Source organism: Brachyistius frenatus, unplaced genomic scaffold (genome assembly GCF_029030835.1).
Source record: "Brachyistius frenatus isolate BFR_SWC_R1_liver_20210118 unplaced genomic scaffold, ASM2903083v1 Contig_43, whole genome shotgun sequence".
Lineage (NCBI taxonomy): Eukaryota > Metazoa > Chordata > Actinopteri > Embiotocidae > Brachyistius > Brachyistius frenatus.
Genome location: NW_027210642.1, coordinates 3,225,455 through 3,244,996, shown reverse-complemented (window position 1 = coordinate 3,244,996; position 19,542 = coordinate 3,225,455). Strand labels below are relative to the sequence as shown.

At 40.7% G+C, this 19,542-nt stretch overlaps 2 protein-coding genes across 2 annotated transcripts; one reads left to right on the top strand and one right to left on the bottom strand.

Moving 5' to 3' along the window:
* The first annotated feature begins 63 nt into the window (after positions 1-63).
* LOC138623461 (coiled-coil-helix-coiled-coil-helix domain-containing protein 5) lies at positions 64-2,139 on the top strand. Its single transcript, XM_069703014.1, has 4 exons — positions 64-437; positions 676-816; positions 928-1,079; positions 1,782-2,139. Coding segments are annotated over exons 1-4 (324 nt in total). The 5' UTR covers positions 64-435; the 3' UTR covers positions 1,811-2,139.
* Positions 2,140-2,535: 396 nt separating this feature from the next.
* lmx1al (LIM homeobox transcription factor 1, alpha-like) lies at positions 2,536-19,405 on the bottom strand. Its single transcript, XM_069703021.1, has 9 exons — positions 19,202-19,405; positions 17,236-17,324; positions 16,223-16,409; positions 5,902-6,134; positions 5,206-5,369; positions 4,989-5,066; positions 4,776-4,896; positions 4,372-4,527; positions 2,536-4,227 (listed from the first exon to the last, which is right to left on the bottom strand). The coding sequence occupies exons 1-9, from the start codon at positions 19,243-19,245 to the stop codon at positions 4,070-4,072; spliced, it is 1,230 nt and encodes a 409-aa protein (XP_069559122.1). The 5' UTR covers positions 19,246-19,405; the 3' UTR covers positions 2,536-4,069.
* Between the last annotated feature and the right edge of the window lie 137 nt (positions 19,406-19,542).

Sequence of the window (19,542 nt, the reverse complement as noted above, 5' to 3'; positions counted from 1 at the left end):
GTGACTTCCGCATACGTAAACGCGTAAAGACACGTAATGTTTTAGCTGGCACGGCGCGATTGAACCGGAAAAAAAAAAAAAAACCGAATATTTATCGTCTTCCACGCATTTAAAATGGTATGTTTAGTTCAGCTTCATATCCGCTGTGAGTGAAGAGGTTTATGTGGCAGAATATTGGCTGTATTTGTCATGTGATGCTTCAAATTTTCGATCAAGTAGCTGGCACTTTAACGAATCCTTAGGGGGAGGAACCAAACAGTTATTGACATAAGCCTGAACCAATAAAATTAAAGAGCTATTTCATGAGGTTTTATTTCTGTCCAATCAGACAGTCATGTGTATGAGGCTGCACTTACTGCACAGACATGGTTCCACATGCTGGAGTATAACCTTGGTTGATCAGCTTCTTCGTTTGCAACAGCCTATTAAAGCAAAATGTAAGAATTTTCAATGCGGTTTATATCAATTATACGTTTACATTTACAGATGTATACATTTGGAAATAGATACAAACTGTAAATGAAGATATTTTGCTCCATTAATAAAAACAATCTCACTATTCCGTTTACTACTGCATATGCATGTTTGAGTAAATTAATCAGTTTGACGATCGATGGCTCATTGGACTTGTCTCTAACTGTATGTACTGATGTATATGCATCTGTCGCCTTTCAGGCAGGCTGCTATGGATATCACGGCGAAGTACTGCCATAAAGAAATGGAGGCATATGGGTCATGTGTGGCCTCCAACCCATCAACATGGCAGCAACACTGTCATGAACTGAAGATGAAGGTTGCACATTGCACATCATCACAGTAAGGCAACTTATTTGGTCACTGTTCCCCAACCCGTATAGTTTTCACACTTCCTTAAGCACACACATTTTCAAAGCAAATTTCAATATAAACCCTCCTGAATGTATTTAGTCCAGTGATCCAGAAGATCAGGCAGGCCTGTTCCAAGGAGTTTGTGGAGTTTGAGCGCTGCCTGAGAGAAAACCAGGACAAACCTACCTCCTGCTCACCACATGTGGCTCGCTTCCTGGGCTGTGCACAGACAGTGGACCTCAGTGGAGTGGGTAAGTCCTCGCCAGAATCAGTCATACACAACTCAAGGTAGCCTACAGTAAAGAAAGGAACTACACGAAGTATGTGCAGGTCATCGTGCCTCCTCATTTAACTTTTGAAATAGGGAGGAGAATGTCTTTTAACACACTGGGTTGTGCATGCTGGTTATTCAGACTTGCAAAAGTTACGTTTTGCATGGTACATCTTGAGAATGTAAAAATGATAAAAGACCCATGTGTTACTATGTTTAAGTACTCCACTGTATTTAGTAGGCCTGGGTGATATCGTCAAAAGTGTTAATTGTAGTTTTTACTTAAAAAAAAAAAAAATCAGAACATGATCTGATAAGCTTCTTGATTCCCTCATTTCGGATAGAGTTAATGGGAAGCATGTCTTTTGTACTGCAATATGCAATTGTTTTTGTTACGTCTTTGTAGGTCTGGCCGATCATTCAGAACAAAATCTAATATCACAATATTTTGATAAAACCTCGATATTACTGCTGAAAGTCTGATATGGTCAGAAATGTCATCACTTTACTGTAATTTAGCCATTAAAACCAGGAAAAGACAACAAGCCATATTTTGATGTTACAAAATGTAAAATCTATGACGATATCTCGTCTCATATATCACAATATGATATAATATCGACATTGCTCAGCCATAGTCTTTACTATTCAACAGACCGATGTATTTCTTTTCTTTTCCCAGAAACAAATCCAGTACCTCAGCCATCGTAGTATTCAGACATCGTCATTCACTGAAGGGCTGGTTTCACGTGTCCCAACAATATTTCTGTATGTACAGTGACTGCTAAAATATCTGTTTTGACTAATTGTCTTCACAGGATATAGCAGATGAATACACTGTGAGTGAGGTGGTTTGTGTAGAATATTTAACTGCTGGTTTTTTTTTTTCTTTTACTCCTCATGTACTGTAAGTGTTGTCTTCATTTGACAACAACATTGATAAATGCCTGTATGCAAAAAAAAAAAAAAAAAAAATTCAGATTTGTCCTGTTTTGTATTAAACCACTTCATTAAAATCGGCAGTAGACTTTTGATACTCATCTGGTGTCGTCATCCTGTCTTGTTTTCTGTTGCTCATGTCTGTCCCTCCCTCCATTGCCCTCTCCAGGTCTGAGTCAGAGTCAAATATTAAACGGGAATGTATTGCTCCCACACAATTTCTCCTGACTACTCACTGACTGAGAAATAGGGAGTGTGGAAAGAAAGGAGAAGGAGGAGGCTGTCCACCTCTAATCAGCAGGACTACTGAGAGACAGAGGGAGGATGTTGAGTTATGAACCCTGTGACCACGAAGCAGAACGGACATTTTCTGGTTCAATTATTAAAGGGAGGGATGGAGGGGAAACGGATTCCTTTCTTTCAAAGTGTATCTTTGGTTCATACCAGGCGAGTTGGTGATCAGTGTGTCATCATTAGGACAAATAAAGCTAGTGTACTTCAAAGATGAAACCGCAGATTGTATTGAAGATACGGCAACATTACATTCAAAGCACATCACCTGGCAGTCACTGAACAAAAAAAGTAAGATAGGAACTCATCTAATACCGCACAAATAAGTTACATTCACAATAATATCACTGTAAAAACACCATGAGTCAGTTATCAGAGTCAAAGAAAATGTCATGATAGAAGGTCACAGGTTGTAGCTGATCACTGGCATGTAAATGAAACAAGTATCACCCTCATCCTATTTTACTCTACACCAGACTGAGTCCGATGGCGATGCTTTCTGCAACACTTACTATCCCAAATTGGAGGCCATTTTTTTTTACTTTGTGGCACATAAATATCATGCTACAGTTTAAATATTTGCTGATTATCACAGAAGGTACAAAATATCTACCTAACAGTTTCTAATATGAGTGTTTAAGAAGGAAATTATTACAGGAAGTGACTACAACAATTGCATCACAGTCATACTCACATTTACAGCTCATTTGGAGTACATCATCATGTACGCAGTGTCTTAAATGTGGGGCATTATAGATCTATTGGCTGTAATTTACTGCACTGTTTCTTAGTGATTACATTACAAAAGAGAAGGGAAAGCTAAAGCAATAATCATTTATACAACCCTGTTTCCGCATAAGGCTCTTCAAATGACCCTGTAATATTATCTATTATCTTAATGCTAAAAAAAAAACCTAGATTTTTTTTTTATTTTTTTTTGGTCCATATCATTATACATGTCATGCACTATTAAAAACTAAAGATGAAGTTTGAAATTATCACTTCACACGGAGAATTTCTTCTCCTTTGCAATCTACGTTCTTGAAGTCACGGGGCAAGTTAAATGTTCATCCTATCCAGCACAATATCCTGAGTTGTGGCTCAGGTTATATAAACATACACACTAACCTGAGAGCAAAATTGTACTCCAATCCATATACAGTATTGTATACGTTGCAGTCATTCACACATAATAACTAATCACTAGTCCTGGCAAAACAAAAAAAGTTATACAATATACTAATATATTTTAGACCCTCAGCTGCACATAAGACCTGCCGAGACTCCTAAATACATGTAACTTGATTGATGAATTCTCTTTCAACAACCAATTATTGTCTGTAATTCATGATATACATATCATATGATAAGTGTCTTCACTTTTTTTTCTTTTTTTTTTTTCGGAAAGTGCCATGAAACGTGTTTCATTGAACATTACATAAATACAACAGAAGAAACTAAGGTCCTGTCTCTTGGACATTTACAGTGTCTGTAATTCCAGCATGTGATTCTTATCAAGGAGAAACATGGTAACATAATGCTAATCTGCTGAAAAGTGATATTATGACTATGTCTGACTTGTGATGATGTTTTGCCTGTGATAAAAGCTCAGAAGTGGGTTTGGGCGTGGGCTGTTTCATGGAGAATGGTCCCACAGGCATGTTGATGGACAGACTCCATTAGCTGCATCTCTGAGGTGAAAGGTGGAACAGGAGGGGAAAGGGCGAGCCTTTATAAGGGTCAGGAGGTGAAGTAGGAGTTCTGCATGGAGTAGAGACGGTCGATGGGGTTTCCCACTCGCCCTGCCAGGAGACCACCCTCCCCTGTTGCTAAGAGGCAGTCGCCAAGGTGACCAAGGCTTCCATCGCTGTCCAGGTCATGGAACACTGTCTCTGAGTCTGTAGAGAAAAACAATGAGTGTGTGGACAGCTGAAGTGTTTGGTTAGTGCCAATGATATAAGGTATAAATAAAAATTCATCACAATGAGGGTGCAATGACAATTTCTGAGGGAGGCAATTTCTTCGCCACTCTAATGTCTCACCATAAGAGTGGAGCTGCTCGCTGCTCAGCTGAGGCGGTGTAAGCCCATGTCGAAACGGCTCTCCACCGTAGATGTTGGGGTCCAAAGCGAGGAGCTGCTGTCGTGGCAGAGACGGATATCCCAGCAGCCCATCCATGCCGTGGGTACTAGATCCGTCTGTGTGAAGATAAAAAACAACAACTTTAAAGTCTATTTAGTAGATAATTTCTTTCTTTCTTTCTTTCTTTCTTTCTTTCTTTCTTTCTTTCTTTCTTTCTTTCTTTCTTTCTTTCTTTCTTTCTTTCTTTCTTTCTTTCTTTCTTTCTTTCTTTCTTTCTTTCGGGAGGTTACTTTCCTCCACTGCTTCTAAACTCTGCCTGTTCCTTTCTTTCTTGTGATCCCACCCATCTCTTTTCAGGTCTTACCCTCGCTGTCGTCGTTGCTCTGGCGGCCTCCTCTGCTCGGTCCTCTCCTGGTCCCTCCCAGTTGCTCTTGTTCCTGCTGCTGCTGCTGCTGTTGCTGCTGTCGGCGAGCTATCTTTTTCATCTGAGGCACACAAAAATCGCACACTGTGTGAATTTTCCTGTGTGGTGGCGTGTGAGAAAGAACATGTCTTCAGGAAATATATAAAGTCTGACCTTGGCTCTCTGGTTTTGAAACCACACTTGCACAACGCGCACTGTCAGCCCGGTCTCAGCAGCCAGTGTCTCTCTCACCTACAGGTTAGAAAAACTACAGTTAGACTATTTGCTAACAGACGGACAGCCAGATCCAAGAACAATGAAGTTTGGAAGGCGAGACAAGGAGTGTTTTGTGGCATACATTTCCACTGATAAGACAAACCAGTCCACCCACCTTGCGGCAGGGTTTTGCTGACACTTCAAAGGAGGCCTTGAAAGCGCGCCGCTGCTGTGTGGTAAGGATAGTGCGTGGTCGTTTTGAACGCTTGTGCTCCTTGCCTTCGTCACCACCTTTCCCACCGCCAGAGCCTCCCCCACCGTCCTCATCCTCACTTTTCACTGAGAAAAGTAAGCAAACGACAAAACAATCAGACCAGCCCCTTGTGTGTCTGAGAGCCCTGGTCTGTAAAATAAACATCTAACCAAAAGGTTAGGGTGTAGGGTGTGCAGTGACAAATTGTTCGATCTTACTGGAAGTTTAAGACAAAATATAATCAACCTGCAAAGACGACATACCAAACTTCATTGCTACATATTTACTCCCACATAGTTTTCAAGGTTTTTGTCATTATGATGCTGTTCTGCTAAGCAGTTGTGTTGCACATCACTGACTCCCGAGTGGTCAATAACTTCTTCACTGTCTACAAATGCACTACCTACGGGGAGATGCTTGAAAATTAAACCTGCCTTTCCTCAAACCTTCATATTCCCTTATACGTTTACTGCTGGTCTTGTGATGATATTGATTGGCCGAGCTGAAAAATAATGCATGAATGTAAAAGAAAGAGAATTTCCCTCCGAAAACCCATGAATCTTTGAAGTGAATTAAATGTGGTTCAAGCAAAGCACCTTCCTAACAAACTCGCTTTACCTGATTCAGTTGGTGTGGGACTAATAGCAGCCAGCATTTCCCTCTCCTTTTCATAGTCCATGCGACAGAGCAGCTGGCCTTCTTTCAGCACAAACTCATCACCTCTCTGCAGCCGGCGTTCACACTCGCAGCAGCTGAAGCAGCCCAGGTGGTACACCTGGCCGAGCACGCGCATTATCAGCTCAGAGCGTCCGATGACCTGCAGGCAGGCACTGCACTTCCTTACAAACAGCCTGGAGGTGCACAGAAACACACACACACACACACACACACACACACACACACACACACACACACACACACACACACACACACACACACACACACACACACACACACACACACACACACACACACACACACACACACACACACACACACACACACACACACACACACACACAGGCTTGTATGTTTATGGATATACTGTATAAAACATGGCATGATGACAGTCTAGAATAAGAGGTGAGGTAATTAAAGATGGAGGCACAAACAAGGAGCTCCGACACATTTACCCTCAGCTCCAATGATTCCGAAGATTAGCATTGTCTCTTAATTAAAGGTCGTACAAGCATTACCCAATTCACAGTGCGACAAGGTGAACATCTGCTCAGAGGAGTTACAGTAGTCTGCATTTTTATATTATATTTTCTGTTCCCCACTATGGCAGTAGGTGGCAGTAGTTAGCTTTTGATAAGAGAGCTGTCTGTTGTGAGTTTTTCCCTTTTAAATCCTTAAATGTTGAGATCTGTTTGATGGGGAAAACTCCAGTCTATCCATATACCACCCACAATCTTAAAGTACTTATTTAACTCTATCAATAAAGCTTAAAGCAGTCTTTCTCAAGTCTATTACTTTTCCCCATGAACATTTTTCTTCTTTTGTCCCTCCATCTCTCCTCCTGTGCGATGTTACAACCCGTCAATTTCTCTCCTGCCTCACAATCTCTTCACATCCCTATTTCCATTCACTGGGTCTAAGTCTCTGCCATTAAATTCCTCTCAAATCCCTGCTCTTGCACTTGGTTTCCTCCCCCTCCCTGCTTGGTATTTTCTGCCAGCATTCCCAGTTCTCCCTCACGCCCTCCCAGCCTGCCTCCCCAGTTCACTGAAACTAATAAAGACAGGATTAATTAGATTGTTGTTTAAACAGTGAGATGGCCAGACAGACGCTGTAAACTCATAACCAGGGATTGGGGATAGCATGGGGTTAATCTCTCTCCTCTCATTTATGCACACTAAAACACACACAAAAATAGGTACTCTCTCTCTCTCTCTCTCTCTCTCTCACGCACACACACATGCACACACACAGGCATGCACACAGACATTTGTGCACACCCACCCACTGAGTATCGGACACCTACTCTGATATCAGCTAGTTACCCACCATACCATCACCCGTGGTGATGCTGGTGGTGCAACACACCTGCAATGAGGGGATATTATGGATTGCCAGGATCATCAATACATCGCTTCAATAGGAAGCAGGTAGCAGAGTCTACGGTGTTAAAAGGATAAAGATCCATGGATACAGAAAGCCCCACAACAAAACACAAATCTGGTTATGAGAAGGAGGGAGGATGAAAGGGAAGGGAAAAGGGAGGGGGGATTGAGGGCTGAAGTGTTGACGCTCCCTGACTGAGTGATAGGAAGGTGTTGCTGCCCAAATCTGGAGTGTAAAGAAGGAGCCAGGTCTGCACATTAGAGCTCCTAATCTGTGATTCTGTCCCAAACGCAGCTGCTACAGCTAATCTTTCTCAATCCATCTGCCAAACGCTCCCCAAATTCCCCAAATGACAGTGTCGCTAACTTAACATCAGAAAGCAAACACGAGTGCTCCTATAAGCAACCCTGCTCAGATCTATGGTGACGGGGCCCCGTGTTTAACTAAATGTTGCTCAACCGACTTTATTACAGAAACATTTGATTGCCTTTTAGAGATGCTTCTACTGTAACATTTCTGCAAGAACCCATATATGAACCCAACATATGAACCACAAAGACAGCAGTCGTCTCTGCTGCTCTGTGCAGCCTCACTCTCCATCTGAATGCACACTTCAGCATCTTAAACACTTCCTTTCACCGTGAACAAAATGCAACAGAACAGATTCGTCAGGGTTGCTTGACATAAGACTGATGATGTTGGTGGCTAAGTCCCACACTCCCTAATCGGGGTGTACACAGCACGGTAGGAATTTACTCAACATGGCAAATGAAGGCAACTTGGGGGCAACTGCCACAGAGGGGGGTCTGTAAGTAGATCAGTCTAATCCCTCTAATAGAAGTATCATTCACACATGGTCCTGACCAGGGTGCAGCTTCCAAAAAATCACTATGGACATGATGGATAAGAGCAGCCACGCTTGAGGTAGATTTAGCTTCATCAAATTTATACATTCTGGTCAAATACGCCGACACACTCAGTTTCTATTGCTTCAGTATGAGTATTGGTAACTTTCCCAGTGTCTGAATTCATTATTATTTGTTTATATAACGATGAAACTTTCTATGCAGAGACTAAACAAAAAATAGTTTTCTACTTTGCACTGTGTGTCATGGTTATACTTTGTTAAATATTTTGTTTTTTAACTTCCACTCTGAAAAAAAGGGAAAAATAGAATTTAAACAGCTGAGGTGTGTTGAAAACCAGCAGTGCATAAATCTATAAGAAAGGATAGTTTAAAAAAAAAAAGACTTTGCTTTGGATTTAGGAGACTTTCCTTTAATGAAGTGATGATATTCATACTCACAAATGAAAAGAACAGAGATGCAGAAGGCTGAAGGGAAAGATCAAACTTGAGAGTTTGTGATGTACAAAACCTCAGGAAGATTGGCTGCAGGAGAGCTTTTGTTCAGTGCGTGGATTTCCGAGGGGTTTGGGGGCACGACTAATTACAACCTCACTGATTATGAGATCAAACATAGAGAGGCAGAAAAAGATGCTTTGCTGTAAGTATTGGGAAGAATCATGTCCTTTCTTTTTGCTCTATTTTAGAAAGGCGTACAAACAGAATAACAGAGTCTTCGTCATCTCCCTAAGCTGTGTCATGTGGCGTTGTTTTGCCTGTGAGCGCTGACAAGTATGACATTGTCGGGACTGCAATACAACCATCCCATAAATATGTATGTGTCTCGGAGCAATTACAGTTGTTGTGCTTGCTTTCATAACTGATGAATATTTATTCAGGTATGCATTTGGTGAAGCTAACTCCGGGTTATGGAGTTCCTCCATTTGCGCTGTGTTTGGGTCACTTGTATGTAAACAAGCCCAGAAGAACTTCAAATATTTAAACTTCACCTTGAAACTTTGGGTCATTAAAAATCCACCACTCTCACTCATTTGGATACCTAAAGTTTAAGATGCATTTTTTTCCCCTCTCAGTGTGAGATATGCTGAGGTATTGTGATCCCCACATATATACAACCGTAGTGTGTGACACACAAATGGGTGATCCCGGAAAAAAAAAGGTACATTCAAGAATTTGGGTGATAGATGCAAAAAGAACAAATGATATGCATCAATCTTACTTTTAAGTTGTATTCTGTTTAGTATCCATTTCTTCGATGTGTGTGTGTGTGTGTGTGTGTGTGTGTGTGTGTGTGTGTGTGTGTGTGTGTGTGTGTGTGTGTGTGTGTGTGTGTGTGTGTGTGTGTGTGTGTGTGTGCGCGTGTGTGTGTGTGGAGGTGTGTGTGTGTGTGCACTTTTGGCGGATATTGCTCTGTGAAGCAAAATGGCTCAGAGCCAGGGTTCAGTAATCACATCATCTCCTTTTATTAAATCTCCCTGCACTGCTTCTGTGTTATTAAAATCTCCCAGCATTCCCCACGATACTTGCTACCCTGCCACCGCTCACTCACACTCACACAGAGACACACACACACACACACACACACACACATATAAATATATATATAGTGCAGTCATGCATGCACACACACTGATATATATAATGTCACATGCACACATAAACACAAATATGCACAGTTAGTGTAAACACAGATAAGGTGCATGAGTACAAACATCAATAAAACACTGACAGATGCTGTCATGTGTGCACCGCATCCGTCCATGCATCACTAAAGCCACATCATAAACAGACCCTTTGCTCAATGAGAGCCCTCCAAAATTTGTAAGATGTAATAGTTGCTGTCTGATGGCCGTGGAGGCCGGCCGCGTGTGGAATACATCTTTGGAGGCATTTCTGCAGAAACACTCGACCAATCTCACAGTTATACAGTTACACGTCGTGACTCTCACTGTAAATCGTTCACACTGGTAATAATAACCAGCTCTACACGTGAGCAGCATCCAGGGCTGCAATATCCAAGTCCTAACCTGTGCAAAGTAACGACTAAAAAAACCCTGCATGATGTGCATGGACTGCATGATATATGTCTCTCTCTGTGTGTGTGTGTGTGTGTGTGTGTGTGTGTGTGTGTGTGTGTGTGTGTGTGTGTGTGTGTGTGTGTGTGTGTGAGATCTACACCTGATGGTACCACGAACCAATGCTATGTGTCGGGCTGTAGATGTGTGTTTGTGTGCGTGAGTGAGTGGGTGTGTGTTAGTTTAGATAAAACAGTTAATCCCCAGGCCACCAGAACGCAATATCCTGTCTGCCCGTTTCTCATTTCCTGTCTGTCTCTGGCGGAGCGGGAAGCAGCGGGGAGGGGGGCGGTGGGGGACAGCGGGACCCGTTGCCCCAGAAACAGGAGATGCAGCCGGTCGATTTGAGAAAAGTCTACGCCGATCTCCCTATCTCTCCCTCTCTGGTGCGACCCCCTATTCGCACGCTCTTTTTTCCCCTCTCCTTCCCTGCTTTTATTATCTCAGATTTAATAAAGCCGAGGCGAGCAGCTTGTTCTGCCATGAAACATTTATTAGCTGTCTGTTATAAAATTGTTGTGGGGGAGGAAAGATGATGGGGTCTCATCTCACATTATGCAAAAACAGTGGCAATATCACCCCCCCCCCTCCACACACACACACACACACCCTACCAAGACAAAAATCTGCCCCTCCTTGAGGCTGTTCCTTCCCTAAAACTCTCAGACACCTCGTCTTTACCGTCTTTATCCCATTTCGAACACTTCCTCCATCACCGAGAGTTCTCCCTAATGTTCTCTCATTTATACCATTAAATCTGTTTTTCAGCAGCACACAATCAAAACACAAAAACTCCCCCATCCCCACTGTCTTTCCACCTGGAACACCTCCAACCATCATCTGTTGAGCTGCAGGTGTAAGACTTTTTGGGCAACGGAGGAATGTTTTAACGTTTCAGAGCCACATGCATGTATTATGTGAGGCCTCTGACTGGACATTTTGGACAGCGGAGTTGCGAGCTGTCAGTGCAGCCATGAGTCACGGAAACTCACACAGAACTGCAAACTTTTCTTTCACTGGCAGATTCATAGGAGCTGAAATCTTTTCTTTATTGAGCTAAATATCGCTGGGATATCTGCTGCCACCTCAGTATTATTTAGTTCCTGAAAAGACAAATCGCCGAAGACTTCTTTTTTTTAATATGATGCAAGTTTTAATGTAAATTTTCATCTCTGTATTCGTACTTTTCTTGGAAACTACTCCCAAAAGTATTTTTGTGGTTACAGACCCCTGGAATAAAGCAAGAAATGTTTAAAAAAAAATTTTTTTTTAAAGTTTCAGTATGCAGGCTTAACAGTGGCCATGATTCATGAACAAGGTGGTTGCTGATAGGAAGACAGGTTTGGGATCCCTCTAACTGACATATCATTGCATAATTCTCCGTAATAGTATTTCCCTGCAGCCCAGAGTCAGACCTGTCATCACAGGACAGCCAGACAGTCGGGCAATTAGCACTGTGCCCAATCAGCCTCCACACCATCTCCTCCCGTTCCCCTCCTGAGACACAAAGAGGCACTGGGAGGTGGGGGGGAGTGTGTGTGTGTGTGTGTGTGGGGGGGGGGGGGCGATTAAGAGAAAACAAGGGATAAACGGGGAGATAAACTGTTTGGTGTCATCACTGCTATCAATCTCAACGAGAAGGAAATGAGGTTTGGAATAGAGAAATATTATTAGAAAGCAGACAGTGATGAACGAGGGGACGGATAAAGAGACAGGGAGAGGAACGGGCGGTGGGGTGGAGGTGTAGAAAAGGGCAAAAGATGCAGTTTCTATCTTCAGACTCAGAAGTTCATGCACAGAAATGAAGCGTAACCTTCGAGGATACTCTTTCAGGTCGTTAGTGTTAGACTCACATATAACTCCCCGGTCAGCGGAGGATGGTTCCATAACTGTGGCGGCGGGGTCCCCCCTCTCTCTGTCTGCAGCGAGAGGGTTTGTAAACTTAGATGTAGTCTCGGTGCCCTCCACCCCACAGAGTGAGGTATTAAACCCGAGGTTTAGTGAATATCCACCCCGGTGACCTGTTTTTCACAGGGCTGAAGCTGCCTTTATGGGGCTTACGAGGGAGCTCGGCACAGCCAGACTACCATCTATTTTCTCTGGGCTCAGCACTATTGAGCAGGGAACACTGGTCTTATTTGGTATGGTATTGGAATGGTGAGGCAAAGGCTGTGTAAAAAGTGCAGGATACTGAGGGTGCATGTCTGTCTGCTAATCAGATGATTTGGTAGTCTCACAATAATCGTCTTTCAATCAGAATGACATTTCATCTTCACGTAACTTTTGCTTTCAAATAAATCCACTTCTGCTTCATAGAAAACTGCATTAACATGCAAATGGAGGGCTTTTGATGTTTTTCTTTCAAAATGTCCCCAAATTTCCCACGTCTCATTTCGACCTTTAGAAAAATGTTGCCCATTACTACCCAAGCTTCCTGTCTCTGATGTAGGAAATGTTTTTTTCTATCAAAAAAAAAAAATTGTATTACTCTGCCCATCTTGCCCGTAAAAGCGATGCACTGCACACGTGCATGGAAAAACATCCTTACGGGAATTTGTGTGTGGGGAAGTCTTATTCAAACGCCTCACGCTGAACATCTGGTCCATACCAGGATGGAGTTCCAGAGAATTTCTCAAGGTTTCAAAACAAAAATAAATCCACAAGAAAAATCCACAAGATGCACTTAAGTTTATTGTGTCTAAATCCCCTCATTTCCATAACAGATTGAGACCACGGAAACGCAAAACTGCCAATACTGAAAAGGATTACCTCCTGTTTTTTTTGTTTTTTTTTATGTAGATAATGAGTGGCAACGGGAGGATTGATAATTTATGATTTAAAAATTTAGGGAGAAAACTTGTTAGAGTTGTTTACTGGGATTATTCAGTTCATCCCAAAAAGTCTTCTGGTATATTGAAACCTTCTTATTTTGACTTTTTCAGCATCGGGGTGATCAATTTAGAATCATGTTTTAAAGTAATATACCTTTTAAAAAAAAAATATTAAACAAATGCTGGATAAACTTTTGCCTTGGAGGCAGTTTAGTCCAGATGAATCCAGCTGGGGATGGGTCACATTTCAAAATTAGATTTGTTTTTTTCTCCTTTGAATTGATAGACATCTACATGCATCTATTTTTCATCTCCACCGAATAGATTAATCATTAAAACAAATTATTTATTTCTATTTCACATATTTTGCTTCAAGGATATTGACAACAAGCACATGCACACAGATGAGTGGAGTAACAGTAGTGTGGCCTTTAGTTTATGTTGAGAAGGAGTCAGGGAGGAGAGGTCTGCTTGTCTTTGTGCTGGGTGATGTAATCAAAGCAAAGAATGAATTAAAAAATATTTGGACAAGCCAGAGATACTGCACGAGGAAAACATAGAAAATATCCACTCTGTGAGCTGCAAAGTCTGCAAAGTCTGCAAGATGCTGCCTTACCATGAATGTATTTCATCCACACACTTTCCAGTTAATTTAATGCCTGACACGCAAGGAAAACTCATCAGTACAGACATCGGGCAAGTCATCTGCTTCCGTCTCTCTGAAACAGATGGAACTAAAAATGAAACCCAGCTTCAAGAAATAAAAAAAACATCCGCTAATATTTGTATGAATTCCCCGAGAATTCTTAAGCACGCTCCCAAATTCTTGGACATGGTTATCTGTTACTGTGTGCACACACCTGCTCTATGGAAGGGGGGAGTGTGTAGTGTAAGGCGCTGATGGACGGGCTGCAGGGAAAACAAGGAGACATTGTTGCTGATCCGCTGAAGGTCACATGCATTACTGTGTGCCAAGTCTGGCACCGACACACACAACAAGGCAACTCTCCATATGCAATGTATAGGGGGACTAAATCAACACCATAGTGACAGAGCCGCTGACTATTAATTTGGATCTGCAATTACAGCCATTACACCAGCAGAGCAAATACGCTTTTACATTCCATCACTGAAAATGGACCCAGTGCTTCATTTATGGTGAGCTATTGCTTCCAACGATTCCCACTCATTTTTCCAGATAAACGTCACACAATGGGGCTTTCATCAGCCAGTTCCTCCCTCTCTCTCCCTCTCTCTCTCTCTCTTGCTCTCTCTCTCGCTCTCTCTCTCCTCCAGATGTCAGGTACAGTGGGAGAGCCTGTGCTTGCTGGATGCCGTCTGACACTTTTCCAAACAACGATAACAAGCTGCGGGCTCGTCCCGAAGCTGTCCAACAACGCGGGCTCACCCACTGACCGCGGACGCACACCAAACAACCGGGACCAAAAAAAATGCAGCATGGCCACAAAAACACACACTGGAGACGAATCATCCAACAGAAAACACAGCCTTTTTCCATTTCACCGAGCAAGTATTAGATTTGTGTTCTTTTTAAAAAAAAAAAATTTTTTTAATTTTTTTTACACTGCAGTATCTTGTTATGTGTCAGTGTGTCCAAATGCTGTCCATTATAAAGCATGTAAATAGCTGTGTCTGCGGCTGCTAACTCAAAATATGATTGTTAACAGGAACACTGTGGAAATGGTCCTATTAATCCAAAGCAAGAATCTGAGTCTTATCTGCCTGTAGGAACCACCTCGACAAGAAAATAAACAACAATAAGCTACAGAGAATGGTCATTAAAAGAGAAATTAAATTCCTGGCTGGGGTGAAAAGGGCTCATGAGCGGCTTCAGAAAAGATATTTCATTTTGATTACATTCAGTCAAATTTCGTGTTTAATTTGGACGTTTTGTGTTGAGAAAATACAGGAAATTTCATTTTCTAAAAGCCTGACATATTCAACCTTTGAGGCTCTCGACAAGAATTTAAATACAACTTGAATGCATCCTCTCCTTGGTTTAATGAGACTTGTGGGGTTGAACATTCATTTTCAAAATAAAGCATTTTAAAGGGGAGTGAGATCAGCAATATTCCCAAAATTGTCTTAAAGCTTTATTACACATCAGTGAACACACAGATTTCCTACTTTGTCATTTCTAGCTACACACACGTCTGTCTTCTTAAGCAGCTGAAGATTCATTCATATTTCTAACCAGACTTCTGCGATGTTAGGACTGACTAAAGTGAGGTTCATTTGCGACACCTTAAATATGTCAGCTTCCTTAACACCTACATAAATTTGGCACTACGTAAAGATGGTCTAAAAGTGCTGGTTTCTCCAGATTTATTCTTTTGATGTTTTGTAAAGACATTTTAGTTCCTTTCACATCGATAAATGGTATAGTGGGAGAGAAGCTTTCAATCTCAGCATGATGAAAATAAAAGACACACACTTTTGTTTTACAAAAGTTTTACTTGACTAATAAACGAATCCAATCAGTGGCTTCATTTGTTTGTGTCTTTGTAGGCAAATTACCATATTAGCATGTAACTGAATAAATAGTGATTATATCTCAGTTTCAAGTTACTGTCTCAAAAACGTTGTGTCTTTACAACTTTAATGTTTGAAGGCAGCACCTTTCTGGCTGACAGACAAAAGGCTGGATGACATAACTTCAACTTGTTTCTGATTGGACAGAACTAAGTGAACCAAAGATTTCCCATATGTTAAATAAACACCTTCATATTCAAATTTGGGAAGTAAATATTTTATAAACTTTTGAGACACTGGTAGTTTGTTAGAATTTTCCCATTATTTTGACTGTACATGTTAACAGATTACAGATTATTATTGTTATTTTTTTTTTTTTTTAAACATGATATAAAGACGTTTTGTTGACAGCTCTATGGTGAGGACATGCTTCTGTCCTTAAGACACCCCCCCCCTTCCCCACCTCACACACACACACACACACACACACACACACACACACACACACACACACACACACACACACACACACACACACACACACACACACTCACATCGTCCTTCAGCCGACAGTGAACCCTGCTTAAGTGTGTGTGAGTGTTTGGTCTTACTTTTCATAGTCAAGCTTGCAGTACAGCAGGCGGTCCCTGCAGTAACAGGTCCCGGTGAGCGCGCTCAAACACACGGCGCACTTGACGCAGGTCTCGTGCCAGGAACGCTCGTTCACGCGCAGCAGGAAGCGGTCGGCGATGGGAGACTCGCAGCCTGCGCACACCTCTCCCCCTCTGTATTCTGGTCCTGGAAGAAGCGTATGAGTGCGTGGATACAGTCAGAGACCGGACCGCGGGTCAGGATACTTTCAGAAACCTACTTTGGTCGCGAGTTCGAGTCTCCGTAATCGCGACAACAGAAAATTGTGACTCCTTCCAAAAATTCCCACCATCGTGATGATCTAAGAGTATTTTTTTTTTTTTCCTCTCATATATATATATTTTTTTTAAACTGATACAACAAAAATACAATATTTAAGCTATATTTGTGTTATGTTCTCTTAAATAGAAGCGCTGTCCCTTCCAACAAAATGAAAGAGACTTTGAAACGTCGAAGAGAAAAGTTTGTGGCGTCCCCATTTTCTGATGCAAATTTATGCATTTTAAAATCAAGAAAAAAAAAATTCGATTTGTTTTTTTTTTCCTCAATTAACTTTCTGTCTGTTGCTTAAAAAAAAAAAAATCATGTTGTTGTTTTACCCCCTCATCCGCTTGCAGCATTTTTAGTGTAAAATTGATTTAGGCTGTTATAGTAGCCTATAATATGCAAGTTAATGTCACCAAAAGGAACCTTTTTTGGTTTTTTTTGTTTCTCCCATGAGTTTAAGGGATTTTTATCATAATCGATGACGATATTTTTCGTCAAATACAATATACACATAATATTTCCACATTTAGGCTATATTGAGTCGCGCGGAACTTCGTCATCCTAATCTATGGTATTATTCCCAGTGGTTTTGATAATATTCATAAGTAAATAAAGAGCCTCTATATCCTGATTATAATTGCTCTGATAAAATTTGTAATGATTCATTAAGAGTTTCTGTCGTCTGGGCCCGTCAGCTAACACTCACCAAAAGGCGTGGAGGATGGAGGCTGCTGCAGACAGGACTGTTGGCTTTCCTCTGTTTTCATCCCTTCTCTCCTTCCCTCAGTGTGATCGCTAGAAAGACAAACATTTCTATTTAAGAAACCAGCGGAACCACTGCAGGAAATTAGTAAAACAAACTGCAGACAGATGCAGGCAGATTATGAAAAGCAGTCACTCCGTTTTTTTTAATACAACATTTTAGTTTGTTGAGATTCAAAATTTGACTGAATTCGCAAATACACAGCGTAGATTTAATTTATGTGATAAAAAAAAAAAAAAAAACGATGAAAACATAGAAATGACGTATATCAAAAAAATCTAAGTAAAACAATTAGACATGGGCATCAAAAATGAGCCCATAATCCAAACTTAATTTTAGTTTAAAATTATACAGTAGTTTGAAGCCTTAAATCTAACCAGCCGATATTTCAAAAGTGAATGCCTGCGTTTAAATATCACTCAACATAATTATTAATTTATTACAGGCTATTACTATCTAAAAATACACAGTATAAAATTGTGAGTATGCCTCAAATTATTATTATTATTTTCTTATACTAACAGAAATGTGCTTTTTTTTTTTTTTTTTTTTAACTTTTAAACATGTAGCCTATGTGTTAAAATCATTATCGATAGCTGTAGCCTATATGTCTTAAAGCTTACTTGTCTAAAATCTGCATGAGTTAATTGAATTATATTAATTCCAAGTATTCTAATTTGTTAAACTGCCCCTTTAAAGCAAAACGGCGACATAAAAAAAGAAAGACGTGGAAGGCATTTTTGTACCGTACAAAATTCTTTAAAAAAAAAACCCAACAATAACAAAAAACAAACAAACAAACAAAAAACCCTGACAGATTCAGAGAAAAATAATTTGGCTGTGGAAACACTGACTATCGTCCATCAGGCACTTTTCTGTAGTGCCTTATCAGACTCTTTTTATGTATTACGATCATAATATCTTAAGTTTATATTCCAATTGGAAAGTAGATGTTATTTTCAAATTTATTGTTGTGATAATTGTAAGGAATTACTCTGACTATTATATTTTGGAGGCCTAAAGGGTTGAACCTGGTAAATTGTAGTCTACAGGAAATATAAAATGTTCTACTACCACAGAAAATAAAGCAATCAAATAAAATAGATAAATTATGTAAATACAACTAATTTGATTTGGCATTTTTCCTAATTGTCATTAATGACAAATCTGCGTAATTCACCAATAATTACATGTCGACTCTAATGGTGTTATAGTCTGATAATGATTATCATTATAAAAATGGTGAAACAGATTTAGTTACATTTTCTGCAGGTCATGTGGCGCTTATATGAAGATTCATATTTTTTTCTTTAAAGTTAATGTCAAAGCGACATTTTAAGCTTGACATTCAAAGTAATATTAAAAACCCTCTCTTTGAATGTAATGATCAACCTTTCTTTTTCCTCAGGAATAGTATAAGAAGCACTTTGTTATAATAGTTTAAAAGCTGTTAAAAGTCAGGTTTTTCCTCGTACTATCAAAAGTAGAAAACATGACAAAGTGAAGTTGTTATGCATCAAGTCTGTTTTAATCCAACAATTTGGATGATTGCTGCACTAAAACCTGCAGTAAACAAACATAATAATGATAATTATCCTTCATCACACAGTCTGCAAACGGAGCCAAGAAAGGAAGCCCAATGGCTCTCTTCTACATTCCCTTTGATATCTTACTTGTTTGTGTTAACAAATCAAATCAAAGATCATATGACTTATCAGACTCCAAGGTCAAAGTTATTTAATCCTTTTTACCTGTGCATTTATGAAAATAAACACACTAAATAACGTTATATCTATGCGCAAGCACTGCAGCTGGAAGAAGAAACACACATCAATTGAAGCGACACAATCATTTGGAAACCACGAGGCTGCCTTCACTGACAACCTGTTCATGAGTTGCGGAGTCCTACCTTGAGGTGAAACACACTCCTCCTGAAACCTCGGTTGGCAACATTAAAAACCTGGGGAAACTTTCGGCTTCGTGAACGAACAGACGCGATTACAGATCGTCCACCTGTACCTCAAAGTGCGACGCGCATGCTGCCTACGGTAAGAATCCAAACACCATGATGACCCGACAAAGTAGGCTACTGTCTATTGTCTCTCCCGTTGTCTCCGGCAGCAGTGTGTGTGCGCTCTGACTTGTTTTGTGCGTAAAAAGGCGCAGAGGGAGGAGATGGGAAGACAAGGAGGGAGGGAGAAGGTGCAGAAGATGATGAGGGGAAGATGAGCGATAATGCAGCCTATTGAT